This window comes from Gopherus evgoodei, chromosome 3, assembly GCF_007399415.2.
Source record: "Gopherus evgoodei ecotype Sinaloan lineage chromosome 3, rGopEvg1_v1.p, whole genome shotgun sequence".
Classification (NCBI taxonomy): Eukaryota; Metazoa; Chordata; order Testudines; family Testudinidae; genus Gopherus; species Gopherus evgoodei.
Genome location: NC_044324.1, coordinates 91,476,944 through 91,503,098, shown reverse-complemented (window position 1 = coordinate 91,503,098; position 26,155 = coordinate 91,476,944). Strand labels below are relative to the sequence as shown.

The window sequence follows — 26,155 nt, the reverse complement described above, 5'->3', positions numbered from 1 at the left end:
ACACATTCTTATAATCCTTCATGTTACCTCTCCTTCTGACTCATGTATAAATGAGTCTTTTAACATGTTATTCACTAATAATTTAAGGCATATTCCAGGACACACACTCAAGTCATTTTAAAACTACTTAATCAAAGTGACATAGGTATGTATGGTAAACTAACAACAAAAGTTAAAAATGTTCGAAGTGTGCATACTAAATCATTAGGTCACATATGCCAGAAGCTTTGAAAATGAAACTGCTTTTCAATTACACACACATCTGGGTATCACTACACTTCATGAATAATCCTAACAATTTTTTTTAAATGACCTCAAATTATATTTCAATTATTTCAAACTACATTTACTACCATGAAAATAAATATTTGTGATATTAAATTTAACTGAGAGTGTTAATACTTGCCAGATCTCCCTTGAGCATCTCTCTCCATACTATGCAACACCACTATCTCCATCCTCCACCTGTTTAAAGAGGGCTGTATGCTTCAGCACATCACAGGGTAGCACTACTCTGGTATCACATGAAGTATCCAAGAACCATAGTGCTAATTCAAGAAAGCATCCCTATTCAAAGTAGCATTTTATCATATGCATAAAGTTAAGCACATACTTAAGTCCCAATGAAGTCAATGAGACTTGAGCAAATAGTTAAGGTGCTGTCCTTAACAGGAGAGGACTTATGCATGTGCTTAAGTGGTTTTCTGAATCAGGGCCCATTTGTGGCTTTACAAACCAAAACCAATACCTTTAAGATCACTCAGAAATCAGTTGGAAGCCAGTGCAAACAGCTGCATGGGAGTAACATGCTAATCACTGGAAGTACTTTTACAACCATACTTTTGTGGCCAACGGATGATCTAAAAGAACGATTATGGATAACTGAATGATAATTGTGGATACCTTTGGACAGCTCAGGATTAGGTCCTATGTCCCTACAACAGTCTGTAATAAAAACCACTTCTCAGTAGAACTAACCACTTCTTAAGCCTTCTGAAAGTTCATTTTATTCCATAAAGAAGGATTATTCAGATTATACAGATCCACACTGTACACCAATTACAAGAAAATTAGGAAAAGTTGGTCAAATTAAAAGCAGCACAGCATAGTTAACAAATGTTTATGGGGACTGGGACTGGGGGAGTTTTTGCCTAAATTAAACAAAGGACCAGAACCAAATTTACTCTTGGTTAAAGACCCAAGGTCAAGTTTAATCCAATTAACATTTGTATTTTGCAAAAGAAGTTAATATGATTATTTCTTAAAACAAATAGTGATTGAGCTTGACGAGTAAAAACTAAGCAGGAATTCAGAAACACTGTATACTCACAAGAAGCTTCTTTTAGAATCTGTTTAAACTTGTTCTATGGGTGTGTTACCTTTTGCCAATATAAATGCTTCCATTTTCTGCCAGTTGAAAAGATGCCAACATGGAAGTAGATATCAATGCTGACTTAAGAAAGCAAAGTGGCTCTTTTAGTTTATAAAGGTATTCCTTTTTTCAAATGACAAAATAATTATTTCCTGGATTTTCTAACAAACTATGCTGGGATAGTTCCCGGAAAATTTCCGAAGAATGAAACTAGTAATGATCTGTTGTAAAATATGCCGTAAATGGTGACGTTTTATTCCAATTTGTTTACAATACAATATATGCAAAAGTGAAAGTAATCCTCAGAAACAAGCATGTAGTGTTTGAAAATAGCATAGCAAAAAACACATTTAATTGTTGAAAAAAAGTCACGGAATTGTTCACATCTTTGTTAAAAATTTACATTTTAATCTAAAAAGATATCAGATGAATGACTTAAAAATTTAATAACAAGCCATTACTGCATCTATGCCATACCAGCCTATTTAATGGTATTTTGCAGTCTAAATAGCTCAGAGAATTGCTAATTGATAATGACTGCACCTTTAAATGGGGGTAAAGGAGTGCTGTCTGCTTGCTGGGGAAGAGGGAATAGCTCTTTACAGCCAGGAGGGGGAGCAAGGAACAGAAGTGGTTGCAAAAGGGGAAGTGGGTCGGTGTGGTGACACTGACTCATCCCCAGAGACCAGAAGGGCTTGGAAGTTCAAAAGGGGCAAGTCTGGCAGAAGCCCCTTTTCCTCAGACCAGGTGGAGCAGCACCCACCCTGCCTCCCCTTGAGGGGGTAAAATACTAGGTTTGGTCAGGACCTGCTGTGGGCTTCGAGCTAGCTGCTTCTTTCTAAGGGGGCTGGGATGGAATTTTTCCCTCACCACCAGATTGGCCTAGGTGTAGCAGGCGGTTTTCACCATCCCCATAGCCGGTTCCAGGGGGACTTTGTTAGGGTGAGTAGGAAAGTTAGGCTATGATGTTGCAAGTCATTATAGAAGTGTGGGGAAGATGTCTAGTGCAGATGCTCCACGGGAAAGGGACAGAGTGACCAGATAAATGGCTTGGTAAAGGACTTTAAAAGGAGATGTTTGTTAAAGGTGTGGAATGGGAGAGGGGAGTTAAGGGGTCCCATGTCTGGTATGGCAGGGAGCCAACCCTTTCTCTTATAGTCCACCTTAACCCTCATTTGGGGGAGAAATGGTAAGGTCCCAGCAATGGAATGGCTGAAGAACAAGGATGGAAAAAGATGGGGGCTGGCAGAAGTCCCCAAGGTAGATAGTGGATGAACACAGAGCTACCTGCACTGTACCCTTTTATCTGCCAGGTAGTCCCAGACATCGAATAATAGAGTTGTGGTCTGATTAAAATTATATCAATTGTTTCCTGACATTCTCTCGGTATAGCTGGACAAAGGGGTCTTTGGTTACAGATTCAAATTTGGAAGGGGTTCTTGACTGAAAGCTGTTACCATTTACTGTCCGTTCAGTGGCCTATGTGAAATGAAATGGTAGCTTTGCATTTTTAGTGGACAAACATTCCTATCTTTGCAATTGACACCTTAGTCTGCTGTCTCAACAAAATTATTAAGGATTAAATGGGCCTGGAGACTGAACAGCACACTCTTCAGTTAAATGGTGTGGTTTTTCCAGGTTTTCAGATCTCAGGCAAGTGAGTAAAAGTGTGTGGAGCTTGTACTGCCGCTGCCCAGCTGCAACAGGTCTCTAGGGTAGGACAAGTTGACTTTCCAAAGCAAGTAAATTCAGCAGCTTTCATGGACCCCGTATTTCAGCACCTTACACACTACCACCATAAAACAACTGATTTTTTTTTGGCAAGGGAAGAATTACAATTTGTGCTCCCAAATACATATCTAACACTTTACAGAACAAATATGGCTTCGTTTACTGAACGTTATTTTTTATAAACATTTCTGCAATGTCCCTCTGAAAAATTAATACTTTAGCAGTTTAAAGAATCCTGTGGACAAAATATATCCTAAATGAAAAAATATGAAACACTACAAAAATAGTATGATAGTCCTTTGGTAAGAGTCCATGCTATCTGAATTAACTGTTCGTTAGTAGGAAGCATTTATTTAAAAGAACGGAACATGCAGGGGAGAGATTGCAGGAGGAGGTGGCAGCAACTAGACACAATAAAAAAAATTAACTTATAGCTGTCCCTGCCAACCCATAATCCTTCACTTCAAGTCTTCACATCTGAGGTCAACAATATTTTTCCCCAATAAAATATGAGTAATAAAAATGGTCAGAAGCTAAAAATCAGGAGTCCCTTCTTTACTGTAACAGAGATCAGACTTGCTGTCCCAATGGTTGTGTAGAGGCTGAGATAGGAGGTTTTCACCCTTCTCCAGGTTACGGTGGACGGAGACTGCCTCCCATCTTACTTCCCTGTGTACCCAAGAGTACAAAAGGCGCTCAGTGGATGCAAAGACTGCCGTTTAAAAAGGGCTGCCTTAGGAACAATGTTTGCAGCTAAGTCAGTGAGTATGAACCTGCAGTCCTTACTTCTGCAAAACTCGCACTGAAATATCAAAAGGAGTTCTGCCTTCATAAAGATAGTGCAGGGTGAGGTTCAGGGTGGGGTCCTTCTATGAGAGTTAGCTAAATGTTGTGGAGGGAGAATCAAGCACCAATGTGTCTGAAATTCCTTCAGTGCTATCACTCACATTAATTCTGTGCATCTTGGAACAAGCTGCCTAACACTTGTCTGTCTTTCCAAAACAAACTGCTGTAGAAAATACTAGTCCTAGCAAGGGTTTAGCCTGAAGGTCTCATCACAGAGCAATTATATCTTCAGAGGAAACTTTGGTTCAAAGTATCATTCTGTACTAGCAAAAAAGAAAAAAAAGCACAAAATAAAAATTGTATTAGGATTTATTTTATTCTCACTTAGCAACTAAAATCAAAATATTTTACTTAAGATATCAAAATGGATTTAACCCTCCCTACAGTCACATGTAATCAGACTGAGTACAAGGATGTTTAGAATTTGTCATGCTACTTGGGCTCAGAAGCCTCATGAGGAAAATCCTCCCTGTAACGAGCCCCAGAGAAAAATAAATGGAAAAGGTGAGGAAAAGTAGCAACTCAGTGAAGTAAGCTAGAGTTGGGCTTTTACATATGCCATTGGAAGTACCACATGCTTTCTAAATCTTCAAGCATGCAATCACTAACAGATGACTTAGCTACTAGTCTCATTTTAGTGACAATATAAGATGAACTCATTATGTAGCATCACAAAATTAAGTTGAGTCCTCTAAGGACTATATGAATATGTTTGATAAGGATTCATAATAATTTTAATTGCAAGTAGATAAATTTATCTTATGTGTACCATAAAGAAAAACAAAATCCAAACTGAACAGGATATTTCCCAACAAAAATAAAATATTCACTATGAAAAAGTATCCTGTTCCAAAGATGTCCTAAAAACCACAAATCTATCATGGCCTACATCACAACCTCACACAAATACCTTCCAAGTATTTATCCTCACAACACATCTGTGACCTTGGCAAATATTATCCCCCATTTTTCAGATAGGAAACTGAGGGACAAAGTGATTACACAATTTGCCTCAGGTAAAATACATGAAATTTTGATCAGAATAGCAAGGTAGTCCCAGAGCAATTCTGCTGTATAACAGCTTAAATTCTACAATGGCATCCTATTATGTATTCTCTGATGAACAGCTAATTTACAGACATTCATCATTTGCAAATCAATAGGCCACTGTTTCCTAAGAACATTCCCTCTTGTTATAGGAAGAAAATACATTTCATAGTACAGTTATTTACAAACAGCCACATTCTTCTTTGTTCTGTGCAATCACAGATAGGGAATTATATTCACATAAGGATTTCTTCACCGATATTAAAAGCAGAGAGCAGTAAAACATTAAATTATTTGCTAATTTATTTTAAAAAGAATCACTAACAAGGAAAAATGCAATTAAGAATATCACTTACACTCCACTTAAAACATGTATGGATTGTGTCCTCAGTCCATATCCAGTGTCTCTTAAATTGGAAATAATTCCTAATACATTAATACTGGAACCTTTAGTCCCAAAGTCTTTTTCACTGTACATTATCATGTGTGGGTTTGTGAAATCCTGTTGAAGCAAACAAAATAAAGGAAAATGTAATAAAAACGTTTCACTGCACTCAAGTAGCAAATATTAGATCTTCTTGGAACTTACACCTAGAATAGGTCGCAGCGACTGAAGCTCTTCACTGTAACCACCCCAATCTTTCCATTCCTGGTACGTGCCTTCTTCCAGCAAATACTGATGACCTGCAAATCCTGGTTTCTCGTAAGCAACCCAACTAAATATTGGATGGGGGAAAAAAGAACATGAGAATGGAACCTTGCCACTAAACACAGAGCTGAATTTATCCCATAATTCTTCAAAACAACAATACTGAGCTAAGACAGGTTAATTTTTTTAAAAATAAGGAATTCCTGAACTTTGGCCCTGTTGAAAGGAAGCTTTTTAATCAACCCAGACGGAAAAGAGATAAGTGAGATAAAATCTGAATAAAATAAAACCTTTCCCTAGGATAGATGAAATGAGGAGCATTAGGTTCAAAGTCACCACAGGGTGACTGTTTGCTTGGCACACCAGAGAGGGAGGCTCCCTTGTTCTCAGGCTGCACATGTGCAGTACCTAGCATAGGTTAGAGAAGCCGGCGGTGCTGCTCTAATCTACACCGGCTGGCGGAGTGCATGCTCTAGCAATTGCTTCCTTTTTACTTATGATGGAAATGGGGTAAGGTGGCAACACAGGTGCTGAGGGTGCCAGCCCTGCACTAGCCAAGAGCTCCCCACACCAGGGGAAATCTCAGCAAGCCAGATCTGGCTGCTTTGTGATGAGAGCACGTCACTAGAGGTCTAGAATACACCACAGAATCTGGTTATTTGCACTGATCTAACCCAATGAAATAGCTATGAGGATGAAGACAGCAACTGTATATTGCATCTTCTTATCTAGTGCAATTTCTGACACTACGGTGTTATTATTTGCACCGGCCTTTCCTTCATTCTGCAATTAGAACTGTTTGTGGCATTTTCCTCTACTTACACTCCTTCCAACACTTTTATGGACCCCACCGATATAAGCGGCAGTGTCCTATTTTCTCCAGATTCTTCTTTTTGCTTTTCTTCCTCAATAAGAGTGAGTATTTCTGATTCCAGTTTCATGCATTTCCCTTCGAAAAAAGGCTTCTCGTAAATTATTACCTTTAGCAAAGATGAGATAAAGTGGCAGTTACTGAAAAAGTGCATTAGTTACAAGTTTTGACAGCACATTGACTTTAGGTGCATAGCACAAAATAAACGAAGGATCAGACTATGAAACTAATCAGTGGGTTTCTATACTGGCTCAGGGGTCTGCCCTAATATTTATTATCCAGTCACTGTATAAGTTTGTACTGTGTCATCATACACATAATTAGTGACTGGTAATCAGATATGACAAAAGTTGCAGTATCACTGTGTTTCAGCACCATGCATGCACAGCCCAGCCACCATACCAGTACTCATGACATCACCACGGTAAATGAGCGTGGGGGTGTTTGGTTGTCACATTCAAAAGAGCTGGTCTCATAGCGATTAAATTAAATGTAATATATCAACTGGTTTTTACCTTTGGTTCTTCAATGGATTCAACTTTGCGGCCACCCTAAAAAAAATTACAAAAACAAAAATAATTTGTTTGTAATAAATTTACATATGTATAACTATTTTACAAAAAAGCAGTCTTCTTTAAGATGACTTTTTTCAAAGTCCACAATATCAAAGTCAAGAAGATTAAACACTGATGGGTGCAATTAAGAATAAGAGTCCAAAGACCTATAAACAGCACTGCATACTACTTTGAAAAAGTCATTAAATATGATGTTTTATAGTTTATTTTTGTGAATCTTGCAGAGTCTTGTGACACTAATGTTATTGTTAACATACTAGCTCTAATCATTTTACCATTTTCAAGGGTCTCAAGGACCTAATGTATGCTTCCTTCTTCTCCCAAAATGATAAGTTAGCATATTCACCAGGCTCCAACATTAAAGGGATTCCCTGGAAACCAGGTTCTTCAAAAATTAGCCATCTAGATTAAGATGAAAAAAAGTTAAATAGTTCAGTGTTTCTGAATTACAACAAACATCAATGCCATGCTCATACGGTATCTTACAACAGAGGCCATTATCCATTAAAAGAAAGTAAATACAGGACCACATTTATCATTGTCATAAACAGATAGCTAAGGGTTAATGTTCTTACACCTGGAAAGAAGTTCCTGAAACACCTGACCAGAGGACCAATCAGGAAACCAGACTTTTTTCAGATCTGGGTGGAGGGAAGTTTTGGGTATGAGTCCTTTGTCTTGAATCTCTCTCTCTCGGCTATGGGAGGATTTCTGTTTCCTGCTTTCTAATCTTCTGTTTACAAGTTGTGAGTACAAATATAGTAAGACAGTAAGGTTTCTATTGTTTTCTTTGTATTTACAAGGATATAGTTGCTGGAGTGCTTTGAATTGTATTCTTTTTGATTAAGGCTGTTTATTCATATTTCTTTTAAGCAATTGACCCTGTATTTGTCACCTTAATACAGAGAGACCATTTGTATGTATTTTTCTTTCTTTTTTATATAAAGCTTTCTTTTAAGACCTGTTGGAGTTTTTCTTTAGTGAGGAATTCCAGGGAATTGAGTCTGCAGCTCACCAGGGAATTGGTGGGAGGAAGAAGTCAGGGGGAGATCTGTGTGTGTTAGATTTACTAGCCTGACTTTGCATTCCCTCTGGGTGAAGAGGGAAGTGCTTTTGTTTCCAGGACTGGAATTAGAGAGGGTGGACTCCCTCTGCTTAGATTCACAGAGGTTGCTTCTGTGTATCTCTCCAGGAGCACCTGGAGGTGGGAAGGGAAAAGATTTATTTCCCTTTGTTGTGAGACTCAAGGGATTTGGGTCTTGGGGTCCCCAGGGAAGGTTTTTGGGGGGACCAGAGTGCCCCAAAACACACTAATTTTTTGGGTGGTGGCAGCAGTACCAGGTCCAAGCTGGTAACTAAGCTTGGAGGTTTTCATGCTAACCCCCATATTTTGGATGCTAAGGTCCAAATATGGGACTAGGTTATTGACAATCATCATGCCACCAGCCTGAGAACAGATATGTTAGTGCACACTTCCGTGACTGTGCAGTCTAGTCTGGTCTGCTCTGGTCTTCTCCTGTCGACATAGCTACTACCTCTCAGGAAGGTGGATTAACTATGCTAACAGCAGAGCTCTTTCCCATCACTGTAGAAGCATCTTCATGTAAATGCTACAGGGATGTAGCTGTACCAGTGCAACTGTACTGATGCAGCGTTTTAAGTGTAGACCTGCCCTCCCAATGGTTTTGTGCTTGTTTGCAGGATTAGGGCCTAAGGAATTTTCACAATAGTTAACATATGTTTGGGGATTTGACCCTGTGTTGGGTAACAGGAGTTTCAGACAATGACTGAAGCCTGTATTATTGTCTATTTATTGGAGACATTTTTATATTTAAAAATAGATTTCATGGGTACAGAATTGATTTTTTTAAAGTGAGTTAAAGAAGATCCTCACCAACCTAGAGCCAGATTCAATGCAGATGCTATCCAGCTTTCATGACATATCAGACAATTGCAGATTTTTGTTTGTTTGTTTTTTGGTTTGGTTGGTTTTATTTTCCTCACTATTAGTTAAAAAGTTCAAATAGCTCAGAAATGAGACCCAAGTATTTTCACAATCAGCAGTTTCTTGATTCCAGGCACAAAGTAGCCTTCCAGAATTTTGCCACACAGGACAAGTGCACTGATTAGTGAATGTTTTGTGGCACAGAGGAGTTCTTTCCCAGTAAATGCAAACTGCTGATAACAGAAATTTTGGAAATTTGGCTCTTTATATCTTTCCCAAAGTAGAGTCTCTGCTTTATCGCATCCTCTTCAACATTTAGCATAGAAAGAATACAGCACAGCTTGACCTTCCTGTTGTCCATTATTTGCATTTTTATAAAACCATTAATCACTCTCCGACTGTCTAAATGCAAGGTTTACAAGGATGCTTCCCCAAATTAGGTGGTGCATACTTTGATATTTCTATACAGTTGCTGAAATATGATTAAAACTCTGGTCTTGCTACGCTGCTGAAAGATCAAAACCATTACATGTCATTATTTAGTGGCATGTTTAGGGCACAGCTGGTTCGAAAATGGTCCCTCCCCCCAGGAAAATTTCAACTATTCAAGGTTTACAGGTCCTATTTTTGTGAACACCAATAACTTCTGGCTAAAAACCATTACGGGAACTGTAGTCCAGTTGGTGAAGCCAGCCTTCACAGCAGAATTCAGGCATGAGGCACAACAATGGCATTTCCAAATAAAAATGTTTTGTTTGGTTTTTTTGATGAAAAGTCAAAATTTTGCACAGAAAATTAAATTGTTCTTGAGAAAATGCTAATTTAGTTGAAAGCCAGATTTTCCACCCAAAGCAGTTTTGAGGGGAAATTTTTTTCATAACCAGTAAAGTCATGACTCCTAAGTGTTAAAGATAATAAATAAATCTCTTTAGTTTAGCATCAACTTTGTTTTAGATTCCAGTACTTCATTTGTCCACAAAAGGTACAACATGGGCAGTATTATAAATGTGTGACCACACTTCCCTATCAATGTGTTTCAGTCCTAAAGTCAGAGTTCAGAAACTCAATTCTTGCCTTCTCACTGTGTTTACTGAAGAAACTGAACTTATTGGCAGAAATCTCTCCATATAGGGCTGTCTTTCTTATGTGACATTGATACTAATCAATATGGAGACCACAGCAGGTGACCTATTAAAATGGGGTTGCGACCCACTTTTGGGTCCTAACCAACAGTTTGAGAACAGCTGGCTTAGGATTTATATGTAGGATAGCCTTTCAAACAGATAGCCTTTCAGTGCAGTGGTTTTCCAACACTTTTTCATTTGTGGACTCCTAAGAAAATGTCAAATGGAGGTATGGACCCTTTTGGAAATCTTCGGCATAATCTGCAGACCCACAGGGGTTCACAGACCACAGGTTGAAAACAACTGTTTTAGTGAGTGACCACATCACACTAAGTGACTAGAAGTAAAATTGTACGTCTGCATGTCTGACAGCTATAACCAACAATTTTAAAATAAATTCCTTTTATATCAGCACATATACACACACAAAACTATATACTTACATGCCCCAATGTACTTTTATAGAACAAGTCTTCTGTGTTGTGCCAAATATACCAGTTTCCTCAGTGTCATCAAAAAATGAAGTTACAATTCCCAGCCCTTCTGGTCCTGTATACAGGTCAATTTGGCAAACCCTGTAATCCTGGAAAAACGGTAATTCTGTAATTGTAGCATCATTTTTTATTTCTATTATATAATTTATTGTAACTAAATCAGTTTTTAAAACACTTCTGCTGTTCATAAGCCATTTAGCCTATTCTCTCTCAGTTACCGCTATATGGATGCCTGTAAGTGAAATGTGGTGTGGTTGGTGGTTTTTCCTCTCTCCGTGTGTTGAAATCTCTCTCAATGATTCTCAAATCTAACTTTTCATTCCTGACTTTTCTGACACCTGTGCAGGCATGAATCTCCCTTGGTCTCTTCTATATTTTGTCTAATTAAATATGAGGATAACACTACAGAGAAAGTTCTTTAATAGAACCCTAATTTTTTTAAAAGCCTATTTACAAATCAAGCATGCCTCCTTTTCCCTTTCAAACATTGTTACAGCTTATAGCCTATTTTAGCAACCTTCAAATGGCAAGACTTCTGAATGATACGTTAACACACACACAATAAGTTGTGTACGCTAATACCATGTACTGAAAACCTACAATTTGTGTGGCTATAGATATTTGCTAATGCAAATCTGGATTTGTGGGTGTGCACTAGAATGTGTTTACATTGGGTGTGCACAAAAAAGTATATGTTAGATCCCATGTACTTACTGAACTTTGGAGATTTTATTTTTAATCAATTTGCAAGGCTTATACTGCATTTTAAATTTCTACTATGTTTTGAGGGATTAAGTAACGATAAATATCAAGGAATAGGGTTTCCTTTCTCCCCCACCATACTAGTGCTATCAGAGTTGCTACTGCAATTCACCACCAATTATTTTATTAACAACCCACAAAATCATTGCATAAGCTCAAATGTGTCTCAAACACCCATAATTTAAGTAATGATATGTTTGGTGAGTTAATAAATCAGTTTCTTGACATCAGAATTATTTATGCCAATAGAGGAAACAAACTCTGAAAAATATTTAAGAATTGAACAAAAATAGATTATATTACTTGCCTTTACTACATGTTTAATTGAACCAATCACTGCAGGCTTAGCTGAGTTATAGTCATCTTTCTCTTCAGAAGTATTTTCACCCCAAATATTAGTGAGTTCCAGTTCTCCTTCCTCCAGAGGAAAAGAGGGTCCTTCAAAATTTGGTCTCTCATATAGAATCCAGCTAAAGAACAGAAAAGTTTCCCCTTCATACTTTTCATGATGACATTTTAACTAATCATGATTTTCTAAAAGATATGCTCTAGTTCAACAACAGCTATAGGACTTGAAGCAAGAATTAATTCAGAGAAGTCATATGTCCTGGGTTATGCCGGAGGTCAGATTACATTATTCCATCTGGCCTGATAACTATGATATATTCTCATTAGTATAGAGATTTATACACAATGCTTCCCACACTTTTTCAGTCCAAATGTTGTTTATGTACAAAAACCTTTCCCCCAAAATATAAAACATCGCCCATGAAAAAGTCATTTAGTAAACATAAAGCAGCCATGAAACCAGGGTGGATAAAAATCAATGATTTTTTTTATTTAAAACTAGATTTTTAAGGAAAAAACCTATCTAAAGATAATTTTAATTAAGATACATTATAGCTCAAAGATAACTCATCATGGAACAGGGATTACAAATTCTAATTCTATAGTATGAGACAATATATTAATGTAATGTTTAAGAAAAGTTTTGTAAATGAGTTGCAATAGTTCATGGATTAGGGACCCAATTTTATGGAGTTCCAGGGGCTTCTGTATAGATTATTTAGGTTAATCTTTCTATCTACCCAATGGGACTCAGTGCTAAATCTAGAACAGGGGTCGTCAACCTTTCAGAAGTGGTGTGCTGAGTCTTCATTTATTCACTCTAAAGTAAGGTTTCGCGTGCCAGTAACACATTTTAATGTTTTTGGAAGGTCTCTTTTTATAAGTCTATTATATATAACTAAACTATTGTTGTATGTAAAGTAAATATGGTTTTTAAAATCTTTAAAAAGCTTCATTTAAAATTAAATTAAAATGCAGAGCCCCCCAGACCGGTGGCCAGGACTGGGGTAGTGTGAGTGCCACTGAAAATCAGCTCGTGTGCCGTCTGCGGCACGCGTGCCATAGGTTGCCTCCCCTGAGCTAGAAGATATCATCAGAAATGCTTAGTTTTGTAGTTGTCAAATTCTGGATTTGTGTCTCCAGAGATAACATGTAAAAATGTTTTTAAATTAACAATATAATATATAGAGGTGAGAAATAACAGACCTCAACCCTATTGTCTCTCTGCAAATTTGTGTATACAGAATAAATCCCTTACCTCTCTCTAAAAGTACAAAGTTTCAAAAAGTTCAATGAACAGAAGATTGTTGGGAGCGAATAGATCTGGAGAAGGAGAAGAAGTCTGGAGATAAATGTGAGAAGGGAAGAACAGGCAGTAGAAACATAAGTGAAACTGTTTGAGAAGCATATTCCAGAAGTCTTGAGGTCTTTCGGAGTGTAGCCTTCATTGATGAGATCTACCATACCATTCTCTCACTAGAAGGGAAAACCTATAATGGCAGCAGGCCATAAGAGAGACCCAGTTTGCGTCTCATCTGTCTCTGAGTTGTGAAGAATATGTATTACGGTTATAACAACCAACAAGAATGCACTTTTATGTAGATATCCATGATTAAACTGAGTCTTCCTGATTAGTGATTTAAATCAATTTGATTTAAATCAAGTCCACCCTGCATGAAACACAAGTTTTCTATTATGCTGGGCTGCATTTACCAATTCTCCACTTAATAAAAGCTTCTAATAAAGCATCTTATCCAAGAGAGAGAAATCTGGAGTAGAAACTGTTCATACTTCCCTACCTCTACAATACCATACCCTTAAGCATCAGCTTCCTATTGCAGTCTTGCTTAACTAAGCTATGATATGTGCTTTCCTAACACTTACAGTTAAAAACCATGATGCTTTCTATAATTAACTGTTTAATAAAATGTTAATGTAATCTTCAGTCTGTCTTAAATAATCAAATACAAAGAAATGCACATCATACTGTTATGCCCAGGCAAAGCTGAGGCATGAAAACAATGTGATCTTAAATAAATATACTAAATATCAAGACACAACAGGAGTAATAGTTAAGAAAGGACAGAAGCATTAACTTTGAAATTCTTTCCCAAAACAACTGATCAACTGGAGATAGTAAATACACCAAAAGTTGCTGATGTGTAAGTTACTGTCCAGTGTTTGTGTTTAATGTTCTTTTAAAAATACAAATACCTACTGGTGGCACTGCAATTTCATTAGAAAGTGCTTGACACTTTTATATTGGTACAATCTGGAATGGTAAGAATACTTGCTTTAACACAACATTTTCTAGGCTCACACCCAGAACTTGTCTGAACCTCTAACTATGTGAAAAGATGCATTTTATTATCGAACTCCTCACAACATCAATTTCGTAATAAAATATAATGAAGCAATAGGATCTGATGGGATATGAAGCTTCTGTCTAATAATGCCACACTTACCATAAGGCATGTTGTGAGGCATGGGGACAAAGGCTGAGTGTCTTCTGTCATTGTGTGTGATGATATAGACAGAGTGGTCATTTACTGAAGTTATTGCAAAAGGATTTGGTTAAGAGAAAAATTTCTTGTAGAGGAAATTCAAAGTGCTTTCTGTTGGTTTCCAGGACTCCACATCATGGCTACACTATATCACTGTGGTGTAGGTTGTTTTTTTTTAATGAACAATGAGATAGCATATGCAAAAGTAGTTATGTAGAAAGGGATATTAAAATGAAAAAAGGAGGACTACATGAATTTTATAGCAGTGTTAAACTGCCCAAAGGCTTTTATATTTGGTAAGTAGTCCAATGTGTAACTAAAGTATGCAAATTAGATTGCTTTTAAACAGGGATTAGTGGTGTAGAAGTTGACAAAAAAAATCTGTAACTTGTGAATTTCACGTATGTGACATCAAAAACAGCTACATCTATTAAAGAAGAATTTGTTAATGAAAAAATATTGCATCTTGGCTGTTAGTATGCCACGTGTCCATCTGGGAAACTTTAAGCAGAGTTTTAACCTCTCACCTACAGTATGCCCCCTTGAGGAAACAAAGATTTAAGAGAATTTTTAGCTGAAATGATGTCACCATGATCACGCTTTACTATGATAATGCGCCCCCTCTCCCCGAATACTGCAATTTACTCTAGTCAGGCAGACCCTTGCACGCTCCTGGAACCCCAGCTGCCTACAGTTAATTCCATGCTACATATCATTGGCCTCAACAGGGCCCTGTTGGGCGTAGAGGTATGCCTTCATGGACATGTAAAGACCCCGTCTATTTTGGATCAGCAATCATGTTTGCTAGAACAGTTGCATATATGGTATAAAACCAGCTCAGGCTAACCCAGTTGGCTGGACAATGGGCACAGTTTAGAAGCCACGTACTAGCTGAGGAAGGATCTAACATTAGAACACTGTTTCTTGATTTGGTTTGGCCAAAATATAATGGACAATCAAAATATGGTTAAATTGACAGAGTTGAAACAGTACTGCAATGGAGTTACAAAGTGGTTCTCCTCCCTTTGTTCTTAGCCTCCTGGATATGGGGCAAAATCACAGGGAGAAAAATTCCCATCTTACCATCCTCGGATGACTTTAACTAAAATCACTGATGACAGCACCCAAGAGCTGCAATCCAAAACATCATTAAAAACTTCTATACCATTCTTGTGAGAGTTTGATTCACTATATATCACCATCTGTATTAAAACAAAAAAACACCACAGGAGCATTATATATCACCATTTGTAATCTAACAGGAAATAGTAGTCTGTAACAAAAACCAGAAAATTTAAACCTTACCTTGCCAGGTCTGGGATTGATTTTATTTTGGCTGTTTCCTGAAAATGCCTGATAGACAGGGGAGAAAAAAATATGAATACATATTTACTAGAGTGTGTCATTTTTCCATTACAAAACAATCAAATAATTGTGTTCTTATTTGGTATTATTTAAATTTATTTTAATTTTGTTTCAAATTTCTCCTACTGTAGACCACTCTGTCACATGTACACAAATGTGACTAGTTAAAGTGTTGCCTGTGGACCAGCTACCCTTGAAAATCCTGCTGGCCAGCTTTCCAGATTTTCCAAAGGTGTTCTCACAGACCACTTAGAAAATTGAGGTTGTACTGGAATTACAGTAGTATGTGAATTCAATAAAGTGTAAAATGTTTTTTGTATAGAGATACCATGGAAAAAATGCAAGAAAAGCTACTTTTTAAGAAACATATACAAATATTGGAAAGATAAGATATGCTGACATATAAAAATATACATTTAAAATAATCAGCACAATCAATTTTCTTATGGACATCTTTTAGTTATAAATGTGGATTTATAAAATTACAAGAATGTGACAACACAAGTAGACTAAACAAAAATATGCCAGACAAAACAGTCAAAGTACACTGAGTTAGAAAACATACAATTTTAAAAGCAAACATTTTAAACCAATGTTGAACTAAGTGATAGAGAATATGCAATAAAGCTGTGATTATATATTGTGTTTCTAAAAAACAGAAGAAAACATTAACATTTTTATTTATTTATATTGCACTAGTACCTATGGACAAAGAACCCATCATCTTCAGCAGTGGATAAAGAACAAAAAGACATTCCCTGCCCCAAGGAGTTTACAATCTAAGTATGAGACAACACACCACAGATGGATACCGACAGACTGCAAATGCAAGGAAACAATGGGACAATGCTGGTGAGCATGACAGACATTGGTCTCAAAACACCAGCCGCCTAATGATGGCTCATTTTTTATAGGCATCATCGTAATGAGTTGAGACTACTACTGCAGGACTGGTTTTCTAGCTTCTGATTAAATTCCAGTCAGCACTTGCCCAGTTTTTTAAGGTAATTGTTTGTTGCTGTCCTTATATTCCTTTCCTTTATGCTGCTTATTAACTTTACTTTCAAGCTTAGTCAAGAGAACATGTACAATAGGTCCACTTCATACAAATAAAACAATTGTCTCTTCCTCTCCTAAGGAAGATACAGTAAAAAAGGCCCCAGTCTTGCAAAGGGAGATGTACGGAGTCCTATGAAATCCACAGGAGTAAGTTTCATCTTTTTGCAGGATCAGGACCCTATGCTTGTCAAAAACATTCCATTTAACCCAAGGGCAACAGAATAAACATGGATGGGTAAGTAACCATTGAACTATCTTTAGTCATTGAGCTTTACAATTTATTTTTGAAATCATGCCATTAGAAAAGATCAGAGCACGAGCCCCTTCTCTTCACAGTAAAAGCAGCAAAAAGTCCTGTGGCACCTTGTAGATTAACAGACATTTTGGAGCATGAGATTTCGTGGACGAATACCCACTTTGTCACAGTGTAAATCCAAACCACTGCTACACTCAAACTAATCTGCAGTCTTGAAACATTTGACAAAAGTCTCAATTCTGATGAAAAGAACATGAAACCTTAACAGTGCAGGACAGGGCTGTTTTCTTGAGGAGGAAAAAAAAAAAAAACAGCCTTCCAAATGTCCCAACCTACTATTAAGCACTGATGGATACACCAAAGAGAGCAGAAAAATTATTCAGTTTTGAGAAGTACTTCCTGGTTTTCTGTATTCTCCCTCAATTCTATACACCATTTTGAGGGGATTATTAAATTTGGGAGCTCACAGCTCTGCTACTCTCCTTTTTTCCTACCACCTACTGAATGTACTTTGCCTTTTTGATATTGGTGGGGAATATTTTTGAACGTTAGAGGTCTGTAAAAAGGGGTGGATAGCTCAGTGGTTTGAGCATTGGCCTGCTAAACCCAGGCTTGCGAGTTCAATCCTTGAGGGGGCCATTTGGGAAACTGTGGTAAAAATCTGGGGATTGGTCCTGCTTTGAGCAGGGAGTTGGACTAGATGACCTCCTGAGGTCCCTTCCAACCCTAACATTCTATGATTCTATAGAAATAGCTGTACATTTATTCATAGTTCAGACAGCAGTAAAGAGAGTTGATCCTAACATGTAGTGCAACAGAACATTACTGAGGGAACAAGTAGGTCTGCCCTAGAATTAACTTTAAAAAAATCAAGTTAATATTCTGAGTGAATACTTCCCATGAACACCCATTCTGTGAACAGACAAAAAGACTTCAATATCCAGGATTATTAATCAAGCATCTTTCACCAGGCCATTTTTAAAGTCTCCTTAAAAATTATGACTACTGCCCTAAATACAAGGAGTACAGAGGAAAAGTTAAGGAAGCCTGACCCATTATCTCTGCAGCAGTGAAATGGCCCTGTGTTTTGTTGGGGAGGGAAGCAGTGAATATCAATAGGAAGTGTATGTCTTCAAAACTCTACAGAACTGGGCAAGAAAACAGAAAGTGTTCTACTGATCTACAGAAGTAAATCAGAACAAGCTTTATTTTAAAAAAGGGAAACTCAGGATTCAGAACAGAATGTCTAGTGTTTATTATTTATTAAGATTCCTCGGAAAAGGACACATTGTAGAATCATCAATAAGGGCTACACACACAATATAATTTCCACATTTACCCACTCTTCTAAACTCACAATTTATGTACTTCATTACTTGGAAGGAAAAACAAGTCAAATTGTGTGTACTGAAGATAACACGAAAGCTGATTCCAACCAGTTAGAAGAATTGCAACGTACTCACCTCTCCGTCTAGAAAGCCAGAAGGGATATTTGGTTCATATGAGCTAGACTTTAACAAGCTTGAGAAATTTTTGTCAGTGCTTCCATAGTTTGGCATTTGTGAATTTAGTTGTTCTTTTGCATCTCCTGTTTGAAAATATTTTTCCATGTAATCTGGAACTTTTAAATCTGAAAGAGACTGAATTGCAAAATCAAAATGAAAATTTGTTTTGTGTTTTAGCAGCCAAGCAGTGTTTCATAAGGTTTAATTTTCTGAATTATTTAGTTTTATTACCTCAGAATTTTGAGGCATGTCAAATGGTCTGGCTGCATCAAGTTGTAAAGAAGGCATCCCTGAGGAGTCAGTTGCGAAAGTTGTTGTGATAGTATTTACTGAGGTTACAGAGGGAGTAAACACCTTTCCTTTAACTGTAGATGACAGCAAGCTTGAGAAGACAGCGCTTTTTTCCAGACGGGACCTCTTAATTTCACCATCCGTACTATCCCTGTTCTGAATTTTAAGTTGTAGGGCAGGTGCTAGATCTTGTGTTTTTCCTCTCTTTATTCCCAAACCCAATGTAAATACACTGGGATCAAATACTTTCTCTAAGTTGTCTTCATGAATTGGAGGCATTGCAAAATGGGGTGCAGGGGAATTTGGAAGCTTTGGCCTTTTCTTCTTCTGGGGTATGCAAACTGAGCTGTCTAGATTTTTGATAGTTTCAGTAAACTTTTTCATGTCAGAAGGGGAATCAGAAATACTCTCATCTTTACAAGGAGAAATATTACCAGTGTTACTTGGGCTTTGCTGAGCATTAGTAATATTTTGCTCTAATGTCTCTCTGTTTTCTAAATTGCCTTTGTTAGGCTCCATGTTTGTAGAGATTGGCTCTCTTGTTTCTGTCTTTTTGCCTTCATTTTGTATCTGAAAAAGCACATTCTGCCCCAATTCTGATTCGTTGGAAACTACATCAGATTTTAGGGGACATTTATCATCTTTACAAGGAGATGAGATTTCTATGTTTGATAACAATATTTTTTTGCCACTGTGGTGGGATTTTGAGCTTGCATTAATTGCTCTATTCGCATTATCTTTTAAGATTTCATTTTTGTTGGAGTCTTGTAAAGAAATTACAGGTAACAAACTGTCTTTATTAATAGTGGTAGGTTCTACATCTGCTTGTCTTAAAGAGCAACCATTAGCATCTGCTTTGCTTGTTTGGTTAAACAGCGATCCTGCAACTTTTCCTTTCTTAAGCTCTGCTGCCTTTTCAACCTCCTCGTTACCTAACGTTCCTACTTGAGAGCCTTTTTCAGGTTTGGCCTTTATTTCTGCTGAGCCTTCTTTCACCCATGATACATTTTCAGGTAACTTCTGGTGATTGTTTTGCTTATTAATTATTTTATCAGTTTGTTCATATTCCTGGGGTTGTTTTCCAAATTTCAGCTTTGCTCTACCAACAAATGTATTTGATACAGTGTTATTTTTCAAAGCAGTGACATCAGAGGGTCGCTGGCGCTGATTAGCACGTTTATTTTCAAACAAGGAAATTTTGTTGGCAATGCTGCTGTTAATTTTATTAACTGGCTTTTCAAGAGAATCGTGTTCATTTTCTAGGTCTTCAAGACTTTTAGGAGCTTTCAAATTCAGTTCTACATTCTTAGGTTTGGCAGGACTGCAAGAAGCACAGTGAAAGTTATTTTGTAATGTATTCTTAAGTTGAATCATTGTACTAATTTAAAAATAAGAAATAAAACACAGTTTCATAATAATATATTATTCCAGTATCAATATTCAGTTTAAGTTACAATATTCCAACAGGATTTCATAAAAAGAAAGGAATAATAAGTGTGCTACCAACAGTAACCCAAAGTCAAGAAAAATGTATTTCACAATGTCAAACATAGGGCTGGACATTTGGCTGGTCCCAAACAAGCTGAATAGTCAAATATTAGTCAATCATCATCAGATATGGTCACATATTTGAAAGCACTGATTTATTATAATATTAACTAAAAAGAGTAAGACTTTATGATCTTTAATAGGCTTAGCCTCAGACAGGTACTTATGCCTAATTACAAAAAACTTTTAACAGAGTTAATTTAATTTGGGGAAAAAAATGAGAAACGCAATGAAATGAAGTTCTGAAAAAGGCAAGAATGGCATTATGATGCAATGAAAAAGACAGGCAGACACCTACATCAGGGCATTCTTGCTGGAATATTGGACGATATTTGACCTTGGTCAACTAATAGAGTCAACTGATATTATTTGACTAGCTTACCAAACTTAGAAACACACACAAAGTTCCTAACAATATTTCGTAGATAAACACAGTGTATCAGATAGCTAAACACTGCAGAGGATTTCAACTATTTACATATCTCAAAAGTCAAAGTTTAACAGTGGAGACAATTTATTGAATTCTTTTTTATGTCAGATACATTTTTAGCATAAACCGAGGTGGGCTTTTGAAGAATTAATTTATTTCACTATATTCCTTTTTAAACTTGGAATACATTAAAAGCAGCAAAGAATCCTGCGGCACCTTATAGACTAACACATATTTTGGAGCATGAGCTTTCGTGGGTGAATACCCACTTCGTCAGATGCTTGTAGTGGAAATTTCCAGGGGCAGGTATATATATGCAGGCAAGCTAGAGATAATGAGGTTAGCTCAATCAGGGAGGATGAGGCCCTGTGCTAGCAGTTGAGGTGTGAAAACCAAGGGAGGAGAAACTGGTTTTGTAGTTGGCAAGCACTGCATTTAGCCGTATGGAGTGGAAATCCATCAACCTCATGAAGAAACTTGCACAAATACAGACAGATATCATCTTCCTTTCCAAATGCAAACGGATGGACATCATACCAAATGGACTAAAGGTAAAAAATCCACTGCTATCTACATACTACACAGACCACAGTGAGAGATTATGCCATACTCTATCAAAAAAACTGAGGAACCACCTGATCAGCATCCTATACAGCAAACAGGAAAACATCAAAAAAGAGCTCTCCAACCTGGAGACTCTCATTAATAACCAAACTTCCATACAAACGGACTTCACTAAAATAAGACAGGAGATCTACATTACTCACTTCACCTCTCTACAAAGGAAAAAGGACTGTAAGCTGTCTAAACTCCCATCTGCCTCATGGGGCCACAATCGTGGTACCCCCAACCCACCCAGCAATATCGTCAATCTATCCAACTGCACACTCAGCCCAGAAGAAAAGTCTGTCCTATCTCGGAGACTCTCTTTCTGCCCTGCCACCCCCACCAACATGACACAGTTCTGCAGCGATCTGGAAGCCTACTTTCGCCGTCTCTGACTCAAAGAATACTTTCAGGACAACACTGAACAGTGCACTGATACACAGGTACCCTCCCACCAACAGCACAAGAAGAAGAACTCCACATGGACTCCTCCTGAGGGTCGAAATGACAGTCTGGACCTATACACTGAATGCTTCCGCCGACGTGCACAGGCAGAAATTGTGGAAAAACAACATCGCTTGCCTCATAACCTAAGTCGTGCAGAACGCAATGCCATCCACAGCCTCAGAAACCACCCTGACATTATCATCAAAGAGGCTGATAAAGGAGGTGCTGTTGTCATCATGAACAGGTCTGACTACCAAAAGGAGGCCGCCAGACAACTCTCCAACACCAAATTCTACAGGCCACTTCCCTCAGATCCCACTGCGGAATACACTAAGAAACTGCAACATCTACTCAGGGCACTCCCTACACTAACACCGGAACAAATCAACATACCCTTAGAGCCCCGACCAGGGTTATTCTATCTACTACCCAAGATCCACAAACCCGGAAATCCTGGACGTCCCATCATCTCGGGCATTGGCACTCTCACTGAAGGACTGTCTGGATATGTGGACTCTCTACTCAGACCCTATGCCATCAGCACTCCCAGCTATCTCCGTGACACCACTGATTTCCTGAGGAAACTACAATGCATTGGTGACCTTCCAAAAAACACCATCCTAGCCACCATGGACGTAGAGGCTCTCTACACAAACATCCCACACACAGATGGAATACAAGCTGTCAGGAACAGTATCCCTGATGATGCCACAGCACAACTGGCTGCTGAGCTCTGTGCCTTTATCCTCACACACAACTATTTCAAATTTGATGACAATATATATCTCCAGATCAGTGGTACCGCTACGGGCACGCGCATGGCCCCACAATATGCCAATATTTTTATGGTCGACCTGGAACAACGCTTCCTCGGCTCTCGTCCACTCACGCCCCTTCTCTACCTACACTACATTGATGACATCTTCATCATCTGGACCCATAGGAAGGAGACTCTGGAAAAATTCCACCACGATTTCAACAGCTTCCACCCCACCATCAACCTCAGCCTGGACCAATCTACACGGGAGGTCCACTTCCTGGACACCACAGTGCAAATAAGTGATGGTCACATTAACACCACCCTATACCGAAAACCTACTAACCACTATGCCTACCTTCATGCCTCCAGCTTCCATCCCGGGCACATCACACGATCCATTGTCTACAGCCAAGCACTGAGGTACAATCGCATCTGCTCTAACCCCTCAGACAGAGACCAACACCTACAAAATCTCCTCCAAGCATTCTCAAAACTACAATACCCGCATGAGGAAATTAGTAAACAGATCAACAGAGCCAGATGTGGACCCAGAAGCCTCCTATTGCAAGACAAACCCAAGAAAGAAACCAACTGGACTCCACTGGCCATCACATACAGTCCCCAGCTAAAACCCCTCCAACGCATCATCAGGGATCTATAACCCATCCTGGACAACAATCCCACACTTTCACAGGCCTTGGGTGGCAGGCCAGTCCTCGCCCATAGGCAACCTGCCAACCTGAAACATATTCTCACCAGCAGCTGCACACCGCACCACAGTAACTCTAGCTCAGGAACCAATCCATGCAACAAACCTCGATGCCAACTCTGCCCACATATCTACACCAATGACACCATCACAGGACCTAACCAGATCAGCCATACCATCACTGGTTCATTCATCTGCAAATCCACCAATGTAATATATGCCATCATATGCCAGCAATGCCCCTCTGCTACGTACATCGGCCAAACTGGACAGTCTCTACGGAAAAGGATAAATGGACACAAATCAGATATTAGGAATGGCAATATACAAAAACCTGTAGGAGAACACTTCAACTTTCCTAGTCACACTATAGCAGACCTTAAGGTGGCCATCTTGCAGCAAAAAAATGTCAGGACCAGACTTCAAAGAGAAACTGCTGAGCTTCAGTTCATCTGCAAATTTGACACCATCAGCTCAGGATTAAACAAAGACTGTGAATGGCTTGCCAACTACAAAACCAGTTTCTCCTCCCTTGGTTTTCACACCTCAACTGCTAGAACAGGGCCTCATCCTCCCTGATTGAACTAACCTCATTATCTCTAGCTTGCCTGCATATATACACCTGCCCTTGGAAATTTCCACTACATGCATCTGACGAAGTGGGTATTCACCCACGAAAGCTCATGCTCCAAAATGTCTGTTAGTCTATAAGGTGCCACAGGATTCTTTGCTGCTTTTACAGATCCAGACTAACACGACTACCCCTCTGATACTTGGAATACATTGAAAGAGTTTCATTTTCACGCAACCTTTTTTAAAATTTGAAATCAACCAAAATTATTACTTGATATCCAACATTATATTTTCTGATTTATTTCTCCTGTAAATATACCTGTTAAACTGGGTAGTGAGAAACATTTTCTCACAATTATGAATTTTGTTTGATAATTTACAGTGAAGTCTGAAAAGTTTTGTTAACTTCTGTTTCTAAACGCAAGATGACAAATTTGCAAGGCCAGATTCTGAGCTGTGCTTCTTAGGAGGTGCAGCCTGGGCAGTCAGGAGCAATGGCTTTACATCACCTTTCTGACTTCCAAATTCTTGGTTGTTCCAAGGCCCCTTGATTATATTGAACTTTCTCTGGGGCTGATCTAATTCATGGAAGCTTCACTCAGCTGTCTATGAGCCATCCTGCAGCTCAGAACAGCCAGAGCAGAGTGCTCTGGTCACACTCCATCCAATGCATTCTACATAAGGGACTCCAAAGGAGATGAGATAGGGCTGTTATGCTGGAAAGGAACCTCTTTGCAAAATAGAGGAGGATGGGGAGAGAAGGAATTCCTGGCAGGGCAGGGGAAATAAGTCTGTTTTCAGGCCCTTTTATGCTGCAGGAACAATGTAAACAGGACAGAACACAGTTAAGAATTAGGGCATAAATCTTCAAAACTTGTCAGAGTGGTATATTAAAAGTGTTAACTGACCCATTCTCCCCTCAATGATTGTGATCTGTTCCCTAAACATTACAGGGAGTTACACGTATGCACTGATGAGAGAACACATAGTGTGTGTAAACGCACTATGTGAAGTCTGGCAATTGTGGGAGATCACCGATCAGTTCCCAGCAGGCTCTTAAAAAAAAAGACAGGTGAAGTCTATACAGTAACTCCTCACTTAACATTGTAGTTATGTTTCTGAAAAATGCGACTTTAAGTGAAATGATGTTAAGTGAATCCAATTTCCCCATAAGAATTAATCTAAGTGTCGGGGGAGGGTGGTTAGGTTCCAGGGCAGCTTCCTCTACTCTGCAAGCACCAGGGTGGGGGGGCTCAACCCTCAGCCTGCCCACTCCACCCCTTCCCCCAAGCCTCCACCCTTAACCCGCCTCTTCTCCCCCCCCCACCTCCTCCCCATTTACTTTGCTTGCTATGTCCTGGCTCCTCCCCCCTCCCTTCTAAATGCCGCAAACCAGCTGACTGCCACATTCAGGAGGCAGGGGAGGGAGGAGGCGTGCCGAGTCCTCGCTCCTCCCCCTATCCCTCCTACTTGGGGCAATCAGATGGCTTGCCACGTTCGGGAGGCAGGGGGAGCCTGTGCACCGAGTCCTTGCTCCTCCTTCCCCCCTCCTGCCTCCGAAATGCTGCAAGCCAGCTGATTGTTGCAGGCAGAAGGTGGAGGGAGGAGGTGGAAGGTGCTGATCCATGGTGTCTGCCAGCGGGTGGGAGGCACGGGGGGGGGGCATAGGGAGGCTGCCAGCTGTGGAGAAAGCAGGCAGCCAAACAACGTAACAGTGGAGCATTGCACAACTTTAAATGAGTATTTTCCCTAACTGGTCAGCAAAGTAACAATGAAACAATGTTAAGCGGGACGACTTTAAGTGAGGAGTTACTGTACATGATCGGTTGGCATAGAATACTATTCACTAAATTGAATAGGAATTGACATAGGTGGGAGTACAAATGAGTTTATGTGGACAGCCTATATAGCACAGCAAATGCCATCTCTTTTGTAAAACGTCCCTCCATCAACACAGGCATACTGATGACAGAAACTTGTTCAAATATGATCACAACTAGAAGGTACATAAATTTCTTCACTGTAGACTCAGACTTTAAGCCCAGAAGGGACCATCGTGATCATCTAGTCTGCCCTCCTGCTCAATGCAGTCCACAGAACCTCACCCACCCACTCCTGTAATAGACCTCTAATCTCTGGTTGAGTTACTGAGTCCTCAAATCATGATTTAAAAACTTAAAATTACAGAGAATCTGCCATTTACACATGTTTTAAACCTGCAAGTCACCAATGCCCCATGCTGTACAGGAAGGTAAAAGTCCCACAGGGTCCCTGCCAATCTAACCCACAGGAAAATTCCTTCCTGAACCGAAATATGGCAATCAGCCAGAGCCTGAGC

General features: G+C 38.9%; 1 protein-coding gene across 4 annotated transcripts in view; it reads right to left on the bottom strand.

The window, feature by feature from the left end:
- The window catches only part of CRYBG1 (crystallin beta-gamma domain containing 1), a 161,270-nt gene that overhangs the window by 20,018 nt on the left and 115,097 nt on the right, over positions 1–26,155 (bottom strand). For all 4 annotated transcript variants that reach the window (XM_030556039.1, XM_030556038.1, XM_030556040.1 and 1 more), the window contains 11 exons: positions 18,685–20,065; positions 18,412–18,588; positions 15,574–15,621; positions 15,352–15,470; positions 11,724–11,886; positions 10,604–10,743; positions 7,367–7,493; positions 7,032–7,067; positions 6,468–6,625; positions 5,586–5,712; positions 5,353–5,498 (listed from right to left, as the gene is read on the bottom strand). In XM_030556039.1, coding sequence (XP_030411899.1) covers positions 5,353–5,498; positions 5,586–5,712; positions 6,468–6,625; positions 7,032–7,067; positions 7,367–7,493; positions 10,604–10,743; positions 11,724–11,886; positions 15,352–15,470; positions 15,574–15,621; positions 18,412–18,588; positions 18,685–20,065 — 2,622 coding nt within the window. The remainder of the gene's footprint in view (positions 1–5,352; positions 5,499–5,585; positions 5,713–6,467; positions 6,626–7,031; positions 7,068–7,366; positions 7,494–10,603; positions 10,744–11,723; positions 11,887–15,351; positions 15,471–15,573; positions 15,622–18,411; positions 18,589–18,684; positions 20,066–26,155) is intronic.